The following is a 17,471-nucleotide window of genomic DNA, read 5'->3' as shown; positions in this document are numbered from 1 at the left end:
TACTTAATTCACTCCTTTTTTGGCTCAAAAAACTGGGACAAAATCTATGACAACAAAGTAGCTTATCTGCAATGTGGGACCTTAGACTATGTTTTACTTCTGCAGATGCTGCTTGTCATTGAGATTTTAGCCTACTTGAAAAAAGTTCTTAGCTTACTTGAAACAAAGATACCCAGATCTTTCTCTAGTTTTGTTATTCCAGCTTTTATTCACAGTGTACCCTAAGGGTCAGTGCACACTGAGTTTTTTGGTGCTGATCTTGAGGCTGAATCAGCCTCCAAAAAAAGCCTCCCAATAGAACTCTATTAGGCTAAGGCCCCATGGGCCGTAATCGCAGCGCTAAAGCGCTGTGAAAAGAACCGCGGTGTGAATGCACTGTGGTTCTTACCGCAGCGCTTTCAACAGAAAGTTCACAGAGTTTTCCTCTGCGGACTTTCTGTTACAATTATATCTATGGGAAAGCCGCCGGCGTTTCAGTAGACATAATTGACATGCTGCGATTTGCAAAGCCGCAACGGCATTGCAAATCGCAGCGTTTCTGCGCTGCAATTTCTTCTGCAAAGTGGGCATGGGATTCGCATGAATCCCATCCCCTTTGCTTGCACTGTAAAACGCCGTGATTTTTCCCGCAGTGTCTCCGCTGCGGGCAAATAGCGGTGTTTACATCCCATGGGGCCCCGGCCTTAAGAGACCTTTTGGAGGCTGATTTTGAGGCGGATTCAGCATCAAAATCAGCGCCAAAAAACTATGTGTGCACTGACCCTTAGTGAATTATTTCACATTTATTCACATTACAATTCATCCGCTATTCTCTTGCCCATGGCATCATATCTAGGATCTAGAGAAAGACCAAAGACCTAATACTGCATTTACATTTCAAGAGCTCATAGTAAGTGAACATGTTTTTCTTCAGGCAGACCTTAGAAAAAATATTCTTTTTAGTGGAATTTTTAAATATTTGTACAGGATAATCTAGCATTAATCAAGACTAAATAATAAGAAAATGTAATCTTTTTTTTTTATCTCTTGATGATCCTTCTCAAATTTTTTTGCCCTTACTTGCATTTGTTGGGACAGTGTTGACAGCATCTCTGTAAAGCGCTGTGGAATATGATGGCGATATATATATATATATAAGTAAGTAATAAGTAAATAAGCAAATAAATAAAAAGAATACGTTTGTTCTCTCTAGAGCAGGGGTCACTAAATTTTGACACTCCAAATGCTGTGAAACTATAACTCCCAATATTCTCCATTCACTTTCATGTTTCAAGAACATCAGAACAAGAATGCATGCTGGGAGTTGTAGTTTTACAACAGCTGGAGTGCCAAAGGTTGCCTACAACTGTTCTAGAGCAATGCTCAGACAGGAACTAGTTAAAGCTAGACAATACTTATGCACTGTGAAGCAGTAAGCTCATGACCCCGTCTGAACACCTCTTTTAGTAAAGTCACCATATCCTGATTGTCTTTCTCGCTTTAAGTAATACAAATGTCTACAGTTCTAATAAGAATTAGTCCAAAATGCAACTCATAAAGCTTTATAGTGTTATGGTCTGTAACAATTTATATGTTTACTTGTCTTTCTTTATTAATATAATATATAGTACTGTATAACGTAATATATTATACTATGCTATAAATATATTCTGTCGTAAAAAGTATTTTTACTGTAGATTCCCTTAACCACTTACCAAATAGTGATGTGATCATTCACAGGTTCAGTCTCCAGAATAGTAAAATTCATGTGAATTCCATATCCTACAGGCACAGTAATGATCCAGGAACAATCCTGGGAATTTGGATATTGGTTAGGAAAGCCAGGAGAGTAGAGCGAACCATTGAAGGCTGTGATGTTTCCTCCACATGGAACTATACAGCACATTGAATGAAAGATAAAAAAAAGATTGTAAAATATTAATTAGATAAATTACTGGGAAATCAAAAAGATGAAATTATTGTCACATCATGCTTCAGATTACAACATCCACATATAAGCTCTATGTAATTAAATTTACGCATATTAATCTTAACATCTAGTGCACAGCTGTAACAAATGTAATTTAGAAGATAGGGTTAAAGGGGTTGTCCAGGATTACCTTACATTTTATATGAGCCAGTGGAAAGTGAAAAAATAAAATGAAAACATACTCATTAGAGATGAGCGAACAGTAAAATGTTCGAGATTCAATATTCGTTTCGAGTAGCCCCTCAATATTCGACTACTCGAATATCGAACCCTATTATAGTCTATGGGGGGAAAATGCTCATTTCAGGGGTAGGCAACGTTCGATCAAATTATACTTACCAAGTCCACGAGTGAGGGTCGGGCTGGATCCTCTGAGAAGTCTTCTCCATGCAGCGTCCCCGCAGCCTCTTCCGGCTCTGAATTCACTCTGCCAGGCATCGGGCCTGGGCAGAGCTGACTGCGCATGTCCAATGCCTGGCAGAGTGAATTCAGAGCTGGAAGACGCCGCACGGAAGCTGCACGGAGAAGACTTCTAAAGGTAGGAGAAGAACCAGCGTTGATTGTCCGACTGTATAGCATTCGGCCAATCAATGCTGGTTCTGCATCGAACTTTTCCATTCGAATAGCGAGTGGTACTCGATCGAGTACGAGTATTTCGAATACCGTAGTATTCGATCGAATACCTACTCGATTGAATACTACTCGTCATCTCTAATACTCATCTGTCCCTAGTGCTCTCGTGTCTCCCAATCAGTGGCCTCAGAAAAGATAAGACAAGTAGCACTATCCCATGTCCTTTCCTTAAGACACTGATTGGCCTCAGTGGTTTAAGGAAAGAACATGGTCTAATATAAAAATATGTTTATCCTGGACAACCCCATTAAAGAGGTATTGTATTTTACGTGCTTTTATTAGTTTAGAGAATAGAAAATTATTTACTTATACAAAATACATGTATTTAAAATGTTGATCACTTACCTTTATTATGTTAATGCAACAATGTCTGTTTTCCAAAAAATGGTATAAGTCCTATGTAACTTACCTTCACACCTAGGAAATGGGTGATCCCAGTTTCTGTTAGTGCCATGCTGACAAGTCAAAACTGAGTGACCTAACAACTGATAACCAGGAGAACACTCAAAGGAGATGGACTGTCCTACATTGTAGCCAGCTCCTCGCACTACACCATGAGAAAATGGCTCTGGATCTGGACACTCTTGAAGCTCATAGGCTGCAGAACACAGAGAAAATACAATAAATGTTACAATATGTATTTCCCTTACAATAAATATTACAATACAATATAGCTTTCATAAACAAATGGCCATAAAGGTTTTGAAGATTTTATATTATATGACATTGGTACAATTGAAAATGTTATACTAGTCTCACAACTTCTTTTATGTATGACTTTGTAAGTAACACATAAAAGCTGATTTATAATACCGTCAGACATAAAACCCACACATTTGTCTTCTAAACTACTACCAATGGTTAAGGTAAATGCTAGAAATGTGGGTGAAATCTTTTCAAAACTGTATTTTAACATACTTCTGACTCTTTCCTTAGAGTAATGTAACCATTCTTCTACCCAACAAACTTCTATATATGACAACACTTTTCCTTACTCATATTAAAGGAAATTAAGGAATTAAATGGAGAGTTTACGTAGCTTTTCATCATCTATATTGAAGACTTCCTTTTCTTCAACCTTATTGCATTATCTATACTATTTACTGTGAGATCAGTTTATGTTTCATCCATTTTCATTGAAATGACATCATAACTTAGATTTGGTAAAATTACCTTGATATTCCAGTTTGAACCCTGGTTTGTTCTGAGAATGGTCACTGTGGAAGTATATTGAGGTCTCGTGGGATGTAGAAAGAAGGTTGCCTGGTGTTTCAGACCCACTAAACCTTCCAATAACACTGCTGGTTTCATGTGGGCCATTGCGGATCTCCACAAAGTCGTGATTGGCTTCACTTGAGAAACTGAGAAACTGAATGTGTGCGCCTATAAAAAGAACCGCAAATAAAGATATTATATAGCGTATACTATTCCTTTTTTGGGGGGTAACAAACTACATGTCATGTCCACAACATACTAAATTCTAGTTAGACAATAAAATCCTTTATTATTAAAGTCAATCAGCAATGCATAGTATATAATCACACATCATACTGCAACCTAACATATTTCTTGAGATTTAATTGATATCATTCTACTTTGCATATATTATTTTGTATCTTGTTCTTTTTTCTGGTTGTTACTGGAGTCTACGAAGCTTGGCAAGATAATTGTGGGTTTTTTGTAGTTTCCCATGTTAATGAAGGGTAACAATGCAGGCAATGCACTTGTCCATTGATGTCAAACTCTTTGATCAGCATGTTCTACAGACTGGTAGGGTCACAACTGTCATATCCCATCATTCAAGTTTGTATCACTTACGGATACAATAATTATAAAGTATATTTTAATATTTTCTCTTCTGGATGTGTTGAAGTTCCAGTAATTTTCACTTTAAGAGTAATGCTGCATGCTGTGCTATTCTTGCTGTCAAAAATGATGGAAATCTCAGTGGAACTCTCAACAGAACTGCAACAGTTAACACGACTGAAGAATACTATAGAAAAACCAAGATAATCTGGCAACATGGGCAAGAACATGGCAGATTAAATCTAATAAAGTAATTCACCTACATGTATATTAGATTTCAGTAATCATAATATTGACTATACATTGAATGAAACCACTGGGGTTACAAATAAACATTGCCTCATGTTGCGATGTTTAGGCACAAAAAGCCTGTTTCTGAGCTATTTAACTATGCATGATATGAATATAGCCTAAACGATGAAGAAACATTTTTAATTGATACAAAGACTGAGGCATGGCAGGTGAAATGTGACATAATGTACTTACAGGGGTATTCCCATCTCAAGGATTCAATCTACACTGCTAACGTATGTAAATTCAGTGCTTTCCTAAATACATTGCTTTAGCAATAATGCTTTGTTGGCCTGCTATATTAGATTATTCCTCCCATTGTTTACACAGTGTTTTCATGGTGCACCACCTATATTTGATAAGACAGAACAGCTGAAGTGAGTCACTGCTCTATGGTGGTTGAGTTCTCTTGTTATGTACAGCTTGGTGGTCAGGACAATTAGTTAAGATTATTGCAGTTTGCTGATAAAGAACAAGACAATATTGTATCTCTCTATATAAGCACAAGGATAATAATGAGTCTGTTCTCTGTAGCAGTATGATAAGTGTTCTATACAAACCTTTGCAATGTAATATACATTTACTGTTCATATTATTTGATTTCCATTTATATTAGATTTCTAGTCATCATAATAATTTCTCATGTTAAAGGTAAATTCTATATCTACTGTAATAATTCATATTGTCCTGATCATCAAATTGTCAAAGCTGTCTCCCCCAAGTTTGCTGAAGCATACAGGAAGTGAGATGAAGAGACAGCAGGAAAAGCTGCTGAGACAGGAGATGGGAAATCACTAGAGATGAGCGAACACTAAAATGTTCGAGGTTCGAAATTCGATTCGAACAGCCGCTCACTGTTCGAGTGTTCGAATGGGTTTCGAACCCCATTATAGTCTATGGGGAACATAAACTCGTTAAGGGGGAAACCCAAATTCGTGTCTGGAGGGTCACCAAGTCCACTATGACACCCCAGGAAATGATACCAACACCCTGGAATGACACTGGGACAGCAGGGGAAGCATGTCTGGGGGCATAAAAGTCACTTTATTTCATGGAAATCCCTGTCAGTTTGCGATTTTCGCAAGCTAACTTTTCCCCATAGAAATGCATTGGCCAGTGCTGATTGGCCAGAGTACGGAACTCGACCAATCAGCGCTGGCTCTGCTGGAGGAGGCGGAGTCTAAGATAGCTCCACACCAGTCTCCATTCAGGTCCGACCTTAGACTCCGCCTCCTCCGGCAGAGCCAGCGCTGATTGGCCGAAGGCTGGCCAATGCATTCCTATGCGAATGCAGACTTAGCAGTGCTGAGTCAGTTTTGCTCAACTACACATCTGATGCACACTCGGCACTGCTACATCAGATGTAGCAATCTGATGTAGCAGAGCCGAGGGTGCACTAGAACCCCTGTGCAAACTCAGTTCACGCTAATAGAATGCATTGGCCAGCGCTGATTGGCCAATGCATTCTATTAGCCCGATGAAGTAGAGCTGAATGTGTGTGCTAAGCACACACATTCAGCACTGCTTCATCAAGCCAATACAATGCATTAGCCAGTGCTGATTGGCCAGAGTACGGAATTCGGCCAATCAGCGCTGGCCAATGCATTCTATTAGCCCGATGAAGTAGAGCTGAATGTGTGTGCTAAGCACACACATTCAGCACTGCTTCATCAAGCCAATACAATGCATTAGCCAGTGCTGATTGGCCAGAGTACGGAATTCGGCCAATCAGCGCTGGCTCTGCTGGAGGAGGCGGAGTCTAAGGTCGCTCCACACCAGTCTCCATTCAGGTCCGACCTTAGACTCCGCCTCCTCCGGCAGAGCCAGCGCTGATTGGCCGAAGGCTGGCCAATGCATTCCTATGCGAATGCAGACTTAGCAGTGCTGAGTCAGTTTTGCTCAACTACACATCTGATGCACACTCGGCACTGCTACATCAGATGTAGCAATCTGATGTAGCAGAGCCGAGGGTGCACTAGAACCCCTGTGCAAACTCAGTTCACGCTAATAGAATGCATTGGCCAGCGCTGATTGGCCAATGCATTCTATTAGCCCGATGAAGTAGAGCTGAATGTGTGTGCTAAGCACACACATTCAGCACTGCTTCATCAAGCCAATACAATGCATTAGCCAGTGCTGATTGGCCAGAGTACGGAATTCGGCCAATCAGCGCTGGCCAATGCATTCTATTAGCCCGATGAAGTAGAGCTGAATGTGTGTGCTAAGCACACACATTCAGCACTGCTTCATCAAGCCAATACAATGCATTAGCCAGTGCTGATTGGCCAGAGTACGGAATTCGGCCAATCAGCGCTGGCTCTGCTGGAGGAGGCGGAGTCTAAGGTCGCTCCACACCAGTCTCCATTCAGGTCCGACCTTAGACTCCGCCTCCTCCGGCAGAGCCAGCGCTGATTGGCCGAAGGCTGGCCAATGCATTCCTATGCGAATGCAGACTTAGCAGTGCTGAGTCAGTTTTGCTCAACTACACATCTGATGCACACTCGGCACTGCTACATCAGATGTAGCAATCTGATGTAGCAGAGCCGAGGGTGCACTAGAACCCCTGTGCAAACTCAGTTCACGCTAATAGAATGCATTGGCCAGCGCTGATTGGCCAATGCATTCTATTAGCCCGATGAAGTAGAGCTGAATGTGTGTGCTAAGCACACACATTCAGCACTGCTTCATCAAGCCAATACAATGCATTAGCCAGTGCTGATTGGCCAGAGTACGGAATTCGGCCAATCAGCGCTGGCCAATGCATTCTATTAGCCCGATGAAGTAGAGCTGAATGTGTGTGCTAAGCACACACATTCAGCTCTACTTCATCGGGCTAATAGAATGCATTGGCCAGCGCTGATTGGCCAGAGTACGGAACTCGACCAATCAGCGCTGGCTCTGCTGGAGGAGGCGGAGTCTAAGGTCGGACCTGAATGGAGACTGGTGTGGAGCGATCTTAGACTCCGCCTCCTCCAGCAGAGCCAGCGCTGATTGGCCGAATTCCGTACTCTGGCCAATCAGCACTGGCTAATGCATTGTATTGGCGTGATGAAGCAGTGCTGAATGTGTGTGCTTAGCACACACATTCAGCTCTACTTCATCGGGCTAATAGAATGCATTGGCCAGCGCTGATTGGCCGAATTCCGTACTCTGGCCAATCAGTGCTGGCCAATGCATTCTATTAGCTTGATGAAGCAGAGTGTGCACAAGGGTTCAAGCGCACCCTCGGCTCTGATGTAGGAGAGCCGAGGGTGCACTTGAACCCTTGTGCACCCTCAGCTCTGCTACATCAGAGCCGAGGGTGCGCTTGAACCCTTGTGCACACTCTGCTTCATCAAGCTAATAGAATGCATTGGCCAGCGCTGATTGGCCAATGTATTCTATTAGCCTGATGAAGTAGAGCTGAATGTGTGTGCTAAGCACACACATTCAGCTCTACTTCATCGGGCTAATAGAATGCATTGGCCAGCGCTGATTGGCCAGAGTACGGAACTCGACCAATCAGCGCTGGCTCTGCTGGAGGAGGCGGAGTCTAAGATCGCTCCACACCAGTCTCCATTCAGGTCCGACCTTAGACTCCGCCTCCTCCAGCAGAGCCAGCGCTGATTGGCCGAATTCCGTACTCTGGCCAATCAGCACTGGCTAATGCATTGTATTGGCTTGATGAAGCAGTGCTGAATGTGTGTGCTTAGCACACACATTCAGCTCTACTTCATCGGGCTAATAGAATGCATTGGCCAATCAGCGCTGGCCAATGCATTCTATTAGCGTGAACTGAGTTTGCACAGGGGTTCTAGTGCACCCTCGGCTCTGCTACATCAGATTGCTACATCTGATGTAGCAGTGCCGAGTGTGCATCAGATGTGTAGTTGAGCAAAACTGACTCAGCACTGCTAAGTATGCATTCGCATAGGAATGCATTGGCCAGCCTTCGGCCAATCAGCGCTGGCTCTGCCGGAGGAGGCGGAGTCTAAGGTCGGACCTGAATGGAGACTGGTGTGGAGCGACCTTAGACTCCGCCTCCTCCAGCAGAGCCAGCGCTGATTGGCCGAATTCCGTACTCTGGCCAATCAGCACTGGCTAATGCATTGTATTGGCTTGATGAAGCAGTGCTGAATGTGTGTGCTTAGCACACACATTCAGCTCTACTTCATCGGGCTAATAGAATGCATTGGCCAATCAGCGCTGGCCAATGCATTCTATTAGCGTGAACTGAGTTTGCACAGGGGTTCTAGTGCACCCTCGGCTCTGCTACATCAGATTGCTACATCTGATGTAGCAGTGCCGAGTGTGCATCAGATGTGTAGTTGAGCAAAACTGACTCAGCACTGCTAAGTCTCTGCATTCGCATAGGAATGCATTGGCCAGCCTTCGGCCAATCAGCGCTGGCTCTGCCGGAGGAGGCGGAGTCTAAGGTCGGACCTGAATGGAGACTGGTGTGGAGCGATCTTAGACTCCGCCTCCTCCAGCAGAGCCAGCGCTGATTGGTCGAGTTCCGTACTCTGGCCAATCAGCGCTGGCCAATGCATTCTATTAGCCCGATGAAGTAGAGCTGAATGTGTGTGCTTAGCACACACATTCAGCTCTACTTCATCAGGCTAATAGAATACATTGGCCAATCAGCGCTGGCCAATGCATTCTATTAGCTTGATGAAGCAGAGTGTGCACAAGGGTTCAAGCGCACCCTCGGCTCTGATGTAGCAGAGCTGAGGGTGCACAAGGGTTCAAGTGCACCCTCGGCTCTCCTACATCAGAGCCGAGGGTGCGCTTGAACCCTTGTGCAGCCTCGGCTCTGCTACATCAGAGCCGAGGGTGCGCTTGAACCCTTGTGCACACTCTGCTTCATCAAGCTAATAGAATGCATTGGCCAGCACTGATTGGCCAGAGTACGGAATTCGGCCAATCAGCGCTGGCCAATGCATCCCTATGGGAAAAAGTTTATCTCACAAAAATCACAATTACACACCCGATAGAGCCCCAAAAAGTTATTTTTAATAACATTCCCCCCTAAATAAAGGTTATCCCTAGCTATCCCTGCCTGTACAGCTATCCCTGTCTCATAGTCACAAAGTTCACATTCTCATATGACCCGGATTTGAAATCCACTATTCGTCTAAAATGGAGGTCACCTGATTTCGGCAGCCAATGACTTTTTCCAATTTTTTTCAATGCCCCCAGTGTCGTAGTTCCTGTCCCACCTCCCCTGCGCTGTTATTGGTGCAAAAAAGGCGCCAGGGAAGGTGGGAGGGGAATCGAATTTTGGCGCACTTTACCACGTGGTGTTCGATTCGATTCGAACATGGCGAACACCCTGATATCCGATCGAACATGTGTTCGATAGAACACTGTTCGCTCATCTCTAGAAATCACCTTTAGGCTGAGGCCCAATGTAGCAGAAATGCAGCTTCTTTTGTTGCAGATTTAGTTTTTTTGAGGCAAACCTAGGAGGAATCTGTTATACCTCTACCTTCTGCCCAATCCACTCCTGACCTTGGCTCAAAAACCGCAACAAAATCTGCAACAAAAAAGCTGCATTTCTGTAACGTGGGGCCTTAGCCTTAAAGTACATAGTTCAGAGAAGAAAAGGCAAGAGGCTTGACTATTCATGTCTAATCATCAGAGATAGAGAACCAGCTACTGTAGCATTTACAAGCTGAACAGATACTGGATTTTCAGTTCAACTCAACAAGTATTTTCAAAGCTTTCCAGTAAGCTATTCTTCACTATTGAGCAGCAATTTCATGATATACTTTTCATTTTACATACAGTATCATTGAAATAAATGAAACATGGTATTCCAATAGTGACCTAATGCAGCTGAAGAGTTAAATACAGTCACACATCATTATAGCCTTCTTTAATTAGCTGGTATAACTATTTTGTGCTTGGCAGTACACAATCACTTAATTACACACACTGACCATATTAATATTTAATTCACTCACTTTCCTTTTTTCTCCTCCTTGTTACAATGAAAGAAGTAAATGCATATGGGTTGTATCAAAGATGTTGCATGCTTGAGTAAAGATAAGGTCTAGTATTGTGAGCTATTACTTTTAGAATATGCATTTAATTTAGAAAATAGTTCTTATATGATTTTATTTTGTGCCACCTACATAATGTTGTATAGTAGTATGGAGAGCCTATATTAGAGATATATAGTTTCTGAATGTACTGCAATATTTCAGAGATCACTTGAATGTGATCTACATTAGACTATGTTTATGGTTATGACACACTTAAAGGGGTTGGTCACTTTCAGACCAATATTGACAAACAAATGTACAATAAAAAGATATACAATTTTCCAATATACTTTCTGTATCAATTCCTCACGGTTTTCTAGATCTCTGCTTGCTGTCATTCTGTTACTTCTAGTGGATAAAAGTCTGACCATGGTCATGTGATTTACGGTCCATGGTCATGTGATGAGCACACAGGTGCCGCTCGGTATAGTCACAGCACAGTAATCAGACATCTGCCTGGTAATCAGCTGTGCACCTGTGTGCTCATCACATGACCATGGACCGTAAATCACATGACCATGGTCAGAGTTTTACCCTCTAAAAGTAACAGAATGAATGACAGCAAGCCGAAATCTAGAAAACCGTGAGGAATTGATACAGAAAGTATATTGGAAAATTGTATATCATTTTATTGTACATTTGTTTGTCAATATTGGTCTGAAAGTGGCCAACCCCTTTAACTAGGCCTTGTGCCTTCTGGGTCCTTTATTAAGAAACTTCAGTGTTAATAAATCTATCCTATGGTCTGGATGGGACATATGTTGTAAGCTGCCCATGCCATAGGCAGTAATGAAACCCCATAACACCAGGATGTAGGCTTTTGAATTGTGTGCTAATAAAAAGCTGGATGGTCTCCTCCTCTTCAGTCCACAGGATACGGTGTCAGTGATTTCCATTTTCTAATTTTTATTCATCTGACCACACAACAGTTTTACCTTTTTGCATTTTGGCCCAAAGAAGAATTTGGCAGAATTTCTGTATTATGTTGATAATGTCACAGACAATGATTTCTGAAGTGTTTCTGAGCCCATGCAGTCATTTGGGTTACTGATTCACATCAGCAGTTATTGTAATGCTACCTGAGGGTCCGCACATTGATCCCTCCACATTCTTCTCATGATATTATGTGCTGTAGATCATGGGATATTAAAGTTATCTACAAGTTTGCACTGAGGAATATTTTTTTAAAATTGTTCCACAATTTTTAGATGCAGTTTTTTACAGCTTGGTGAACCACGCATCAGCTTTGCTTCTGAGAGAGTCTGATCCTCTAACACGCTCCTATCGCTAGGTTCACACCTGCGTTCAGCACTCCGTTCTGTGCTTTCCGTCTTCTGCATGCCAGAAGACGGAAAGCACAGACCGGGTCCGGCCATGAGCAGCGGTGAGCGTTTTATGCTCTCCGCCGCAAAACCGGATTTTTTAAATCCGGACACAGAGTACTGCATGTCCGACTCTGTGTCCAGATTAAAAAACCCGGTTTCGCGGCGGAGAGCATAAAACGCTCACCACCGCTCACGGCTGGACAGCTTTCTCACCCATTCAAATGAATGGGTGAGAAAGACTCCTGCAGGTTTCCGTCTCCTGCTCTGTTTTATGCAGGAAACGGAAACCTGCAGAACGGACACCTGGGCGCAGATGTGAACGAGCCCTTAGGTGTTTTTTTAATCCGGACACAGAGTACTGCATGTTCGACTCTGTGTCCGGATTAAAAAACCCGGTTTAGTGGCGGAGAGCATAAAACGCTCACCACCACTCACGGCCGGACAGATTTCTCACACCTGGGCGCAGATGTGAACGAGCCCTATTTCATGTAGTCTCTTCGGGTGTTTTTCATTAGAACCACTTACTTTTTCAGCTTGAGGCTGGGGCCCCACATTGTGACTATGACTATGTTTGCAAATATTTCTCTCTTTTTTTTTTTTTTTAAATCATTCCTTTTTTAATGTCAATGCTAAACATCTCATGAAACTTTTGGTTTCCAATTTATTTTTATTCCTGCTGTATCCCTGAGATCCCATTGTAAAGGACCCACTATATGTTATTATGCCTAAAATATCAACACTATTACAGGTAAACTTATCTAATAGAAAGGGAAAGTTCATCAAAAAACAAAGAACCTTCAGCATCTGTGCATCTGGCATCCTAAACAGAAAAATTTTACCTTGATAAAGTCTAAGCTCCATCAAACGTCGTCTGATAACCTCGACTGTCACAGTTTATTAGACAGGCGTTACCATGCGAAGCATGCTGTATATGAAATGTGAGTGTACTGTCACTTACCAAATCCCACCGGTAATGAGATCTTCCAGGTGCAGTCCAAATTACTAGGGTAGTTTCCTGGGAATCCAGGACTCAGTATAACACCTTCCATGTCTTCTGTCACTCCTCCACATTGGGCTGAATGTAAAGAAATGAAATAAGCAATGAGACTGGGAAGCAGTAAAGCATTGTGAGTAAGCATAATGAAAAATAGAACTTAGCGGATCAAGTAAATATACACAATTTGGCCATATAGCCAAGTGCAGAGCCATTATTCCTGAGGCGTTGTGCTTTTGACAAGATGTTTATCGTTGTGCATTGTTGGAGTTGCACAGTATCTCATAACATAGTATGACAATGCTGCGTGAATACAGATCTGTTCTGCTGTATTTAATATGCAGCAAATGCAACAAGACATGATACGGAAGATAAATTTTGCACCGAATAAATGGTTCATTCATATTTTTGTGCATTTAATATATCCCATGAAAATATTATGAATAATGAATGTGTTTATTATCATGTTATCTGCAGATATGGATTTTTTTTCTGCTTGGCTGTATTTATAATGTGCTTACCAAAAGAAAATATGTAGAAATGTTACTACATTACATTGTAAAAGGTGTGCAGCATTTATAAGATGTTACCAAAACAGGTTTGTTTTATGTAGCATTAAAAAAAAGACTTTGCAGAAGAAACAGCAAAATAGAACTTGTCCATATTGTAATATAAACACTATAAGAGACAAAGTATTTCATAGAATGAGCTGTCGCTAATATTATTGCTATTATTTAGGGGCAGATTATTTTGCAGAGCACAATGGAGAGTGCTTAGAAACTGGAACAGCTACAGCCTACAAACAGTTATAACGTACTTCTGATGCAGAGACAGAGGCAAGTACATGGTGATTCTCCATCTCCCATTAACAAAGGACCCATAGTAATAGGAAAGCTTAGGTATATATGATGCAAATGATTCTGTGATGCACTTAGTTTTATATGGAGGCCTTGTGACTGAGATAGGAGCACTGCAACAATAGTACTTTGGCTAGCCCTGTAATGGAGGCATTGACTGCCACTGATATTGGGAATGCTATGAAGACGATGTGACTGTTTCTATGACATGGACACCTGGTAGTACTGATGTGGAAGAGCTGTGTAACAATCTGTTATAACGACAATACTGTGGAGATGCATTGATTAGCTGCATGATTAGTATCTACTGAATGTATTGTACTTGAGAATGTTGCTCCGGTGTGTATAGGGTTATCCCTCATACATCCGTCAGAAACTGAAGTACTGATTTTGATATACAAGATGGAGAGCCCTTTACTAGAGGACTAAAGAATAATAACAACTGCCAGAGTGGAGCATTAACACCAAAAATGTTGTTTGTCCCTTTTTTTGCTATCAGGTTTCATCTGCTCCTAAAAAGAATCATCTTGTGGTCCATTTTCTCCAGGGCCACAAAAATTTCCAAATTCACCCTGATCATCTTAGTATACACTGTCTACCAATAAGTATTTGGACACCTGTGGTAGAATAGAAAAACAACATTTATTCATATTCCATAGTTGGCAGAACCCAGCAGATGCTTCCTTATGGATGGTATTGATGGACACAATACTCCCGGATGCCTGTAGAAACTCCTGGTGAATGTGAGCCATCGGTTGGGTGCGGTTTCTCTGGCCAGCACTCGTCGGTCTCTATCTCCCAGTTTCGGGGGTCTGCCGACTCGGGGTACATTCTGACAATCACCATTCACCTTCCTTGACTAATGTCAATGCTATTTCCTATTTAACGGTGGAAGGTGTGACGGACATACATCATGACCACAGATATCTTCATTTCCATGGGTGTCCAAATACTTATTAGTAGACAGTGTACAATATATGAACAGAATTTGTACCATACAGCGCAAATGTGTATTTCTTTACATACCGATACATAGAGGAGGAGGATAATTCCATCGTCTCACTGTCCCTGGCATGCATGAAATATGTGAGTGGCCCTGAAGGTGAGAGAATACAAAACATAAAACGTTATTTGTGTTACATCACATACTATGGTTTATATACTCTTTTTATTACATACATAAAACTCCAACCAAAACTTAAAACCTGGCACTTTCACTGTAGGAAAGCAATAACTTTTAGATAGATTTATATTTTTTTGCAACAATGTGAAACAAAGCGGCAAAATCCACTTCATTGTGGAGATAGTAGCTGAAAAGGGGTATACTAGTGGATGTATGAAATTCTTACAGAACCAGTACAAATGTAACTGAAAGAAGCAAATATATATGGATTGTGATCAATGGCATAGTTTATCTTCTTTTTCAGTAGCAATTCTAAAGGACTACAAATCTTACCAGGAAAACATGCCACAAAAATAACTTTGCATTGTTTAGTTCATGACTAGATAAAGTATTCATCTGATCAAGTGGGGCTCTATCTTTGGGAAAAGTCTTTTTTAGCTAGGCACATACTTGCCTAGCTAGAAAGTCTATTCCACACATACATTTTGTATGTAAATTGCCTCAGTAGTTTTTGAATAAGTCAGTTTTTATTCATATGCTAATTAGCCCTCTCTGTGCACTCCAGAAGTGTTTGTGATCACTGTCTGCTCTATGTGTATGAGAGCAGAGAGGCTGCTGTGCTGATGATTCATCTCTCTGCTCTCATATACATAGAGCAGAAAGTGCACACAGACTTTTCCCAATGATAGAACCACTTTAAGGTTAGAGCTGCCTTAGCATAGTATCTAAATATATTACCAGTTTCTTTTATTAGTATTATTATTATTATTATTTAGTATCTATTACTAAATGGAATATTTCACTCATAAGCTTTGCTAATTTTTGTAACCCATATCATTCAAGCCTCCCAAAACTTTAGGTTTTGAATGGCAATCTTTGTTACAACCTGCAGGGTATATCCTGGTTCACAATGGAAGGAGACAACATCATTCACAAGGTATCTTTCTCCAATTTTCATTCCATTACTAGGAACAGCGGGTTCTGGGCAACTGGCAAGGCCTACAGCTAAAGCCAACAAAAGTACATTGGTTAGTACACACAAAGAAAAAAATCCAAGAGATTTTGTTGAGCCATGTTAAATAGGCTTGTCATAAAGGTAACCTAATAGGGATCCAGCAGTTGATATACCCAAGAATAAAATGGAGCCTAGGCAAGCCTACAAGGTACCAGCCCAAGCTTCTCCATTCTCTATAACAATGACTTGGATATATACAAATGTATGAGTTCTCTCACTTTTAGGTTTCTGTAACTGTCATTAGCATCAGTATAGATAACCTTTGTAATTCATACAGACTCTTACCTATTCACAGAAACTTAAAAAATTCTTAGAAATGGGACATATAACAATATAGGAGATATAAAAAAATACAAATGACAACCATTAGACCACGCTCCACCTATACAGTTCTAACCGAAAATTTTTATATTTTTATAAAGCTTCTCTTGTAACACATAGGAGCATTATTCTGAACGTGTTTTACGTTCAGAATAAGCTTCAGTATACATAGTGTGAATGCCCCCTTTGTGTGTGTACATCATATGTCTAAGGGAGAATCTGGTCCATAACTGTTTCTTTTTCATTCAGAGAGGGAGAGAGAGCAAGAGAGAGAGAGAGAGAGAGAGAGAGAGGAACCAGTGTACTCACCTGAGCTGATATGAATTAAGTACTTTGTTATCATAGAAAGCTCCTATTTAGCTCCTGCATAACACTAAACCTGTGTTTCTTGCTGCATCTGCTCACTTCTCCAACCCCCCTCCATAGATTTCTAGAGACAGTTATAGATTTAACCTGTATCATGTGACCTGCAATCTGTCCCAAGATGGATACAGAAAACTTTTCAGCGTGAAAGTCAGCTTAGCAATGGGAAGGGGAGCAGCCATAAAAGAGATGGAAAAAAACATTTGTTTCTAAAAAGATATTACAAAGTTTCTTACAACTGCCTGTAGTATTGATTTATGCAAAGTTTGTGGAAACGTTAGCAACCATTTAACTACCATAGGTTTGCATACTGTAGCTTAATTGCTTTTTAGCAAATCTATACAATTTGCATTAACAACAAGCTCAATTAGCAATGTGGAGATTCAGCAATATAACCCCCTACTACCTGTTCTGTGATATCACCAAATGGAAGATTCATTTGTTCAAAGTAATAGCAGGCTTGTTCAGATAAGTGCTGAGAAAATGCGACTTACAATATGAGATTGAATGATTACTTTGAGTTTTCACAGTGTTATGTATTCAGCAGACAAGCCTTTTCATGCCAGAAATGACCAAAGTGAAATAAAAAAGCAAATTAATAAACTAATGGTCACAGGAGCCGTAAAGGAGTAGCTCAGCTTTCCATTGGTTTCTACATGGGATCTTCGAAAATTAGCTTTCACATAATGCTAATGTTAGCGAGCCATCTTCAGTTGCTCAGCATGGTGCAGGGGTAGCCCTCATTATG

The 17,471-nt window shown here is 41.2% G+C and overlaps 1 protein-coding gene across 2 annotated transcripts in view; it reads right to left on the bottom strand.

Annotated features, from left to right (window-relative positions):
* The window catches only part of CSMD2 (CUB and Sushi multiple domains 2), an 801,202-nt gene that overhangs the window by 69,273 nt on the left and 714,458 nt on the right, over positions 1-17,471 (bottom strand). For both annotated transcript variants that reach the window (XM_075264669.1, XM_075264670.1), the window contains 6 exons: positions 15,911-16,029; positions 14,928-14,997; positions 13,009-13,125; positions 3,776-3,985; positions 3,012-3,200; positions 1,695-1,872 (listed from right to left, as the gene is read on the bottom strand). In XM_075264669.1, the coding sequence (XP_075120770.1) occupies positions 1,695-1,872; positions 3,012-3,200; positions 3,776-3,985; positions 13,009-13,125; positions 14,928-14,997; positions 15,911-16,029 (883 nt within the window). The remainder of the gene's footprint in view (positions 1-1,694; positions 1,873-3,011; positions 3,201-3,775; positions 3,986-13,008; positions 13,126-14,927; positions 14,998-15,910; positions 16,030-17,471) is intronic.

Source organism: Leptodactylus fuscus, chromosome 2 (assembly GCF_031893055.1).
Source record: "Leptodactylus fuscus isolate aLepFus1 chromosome 2, aLepFus1.hap2, whole genome shotgun sequence".
In the NCBI taxonomy this organism is placed as follows: domain Eukaryota; kingdom Metazoa; phylum Chordata; class Amphibia; order Anura; family Leptodactylidae; genus Leptodactylus; species Leptodactylus fuscus.
The sequence above is the reverse complement of the archived record's forward strand: the minus strand, read 5'-3'. Positions and strand labels throughout refer to the sequence as shown.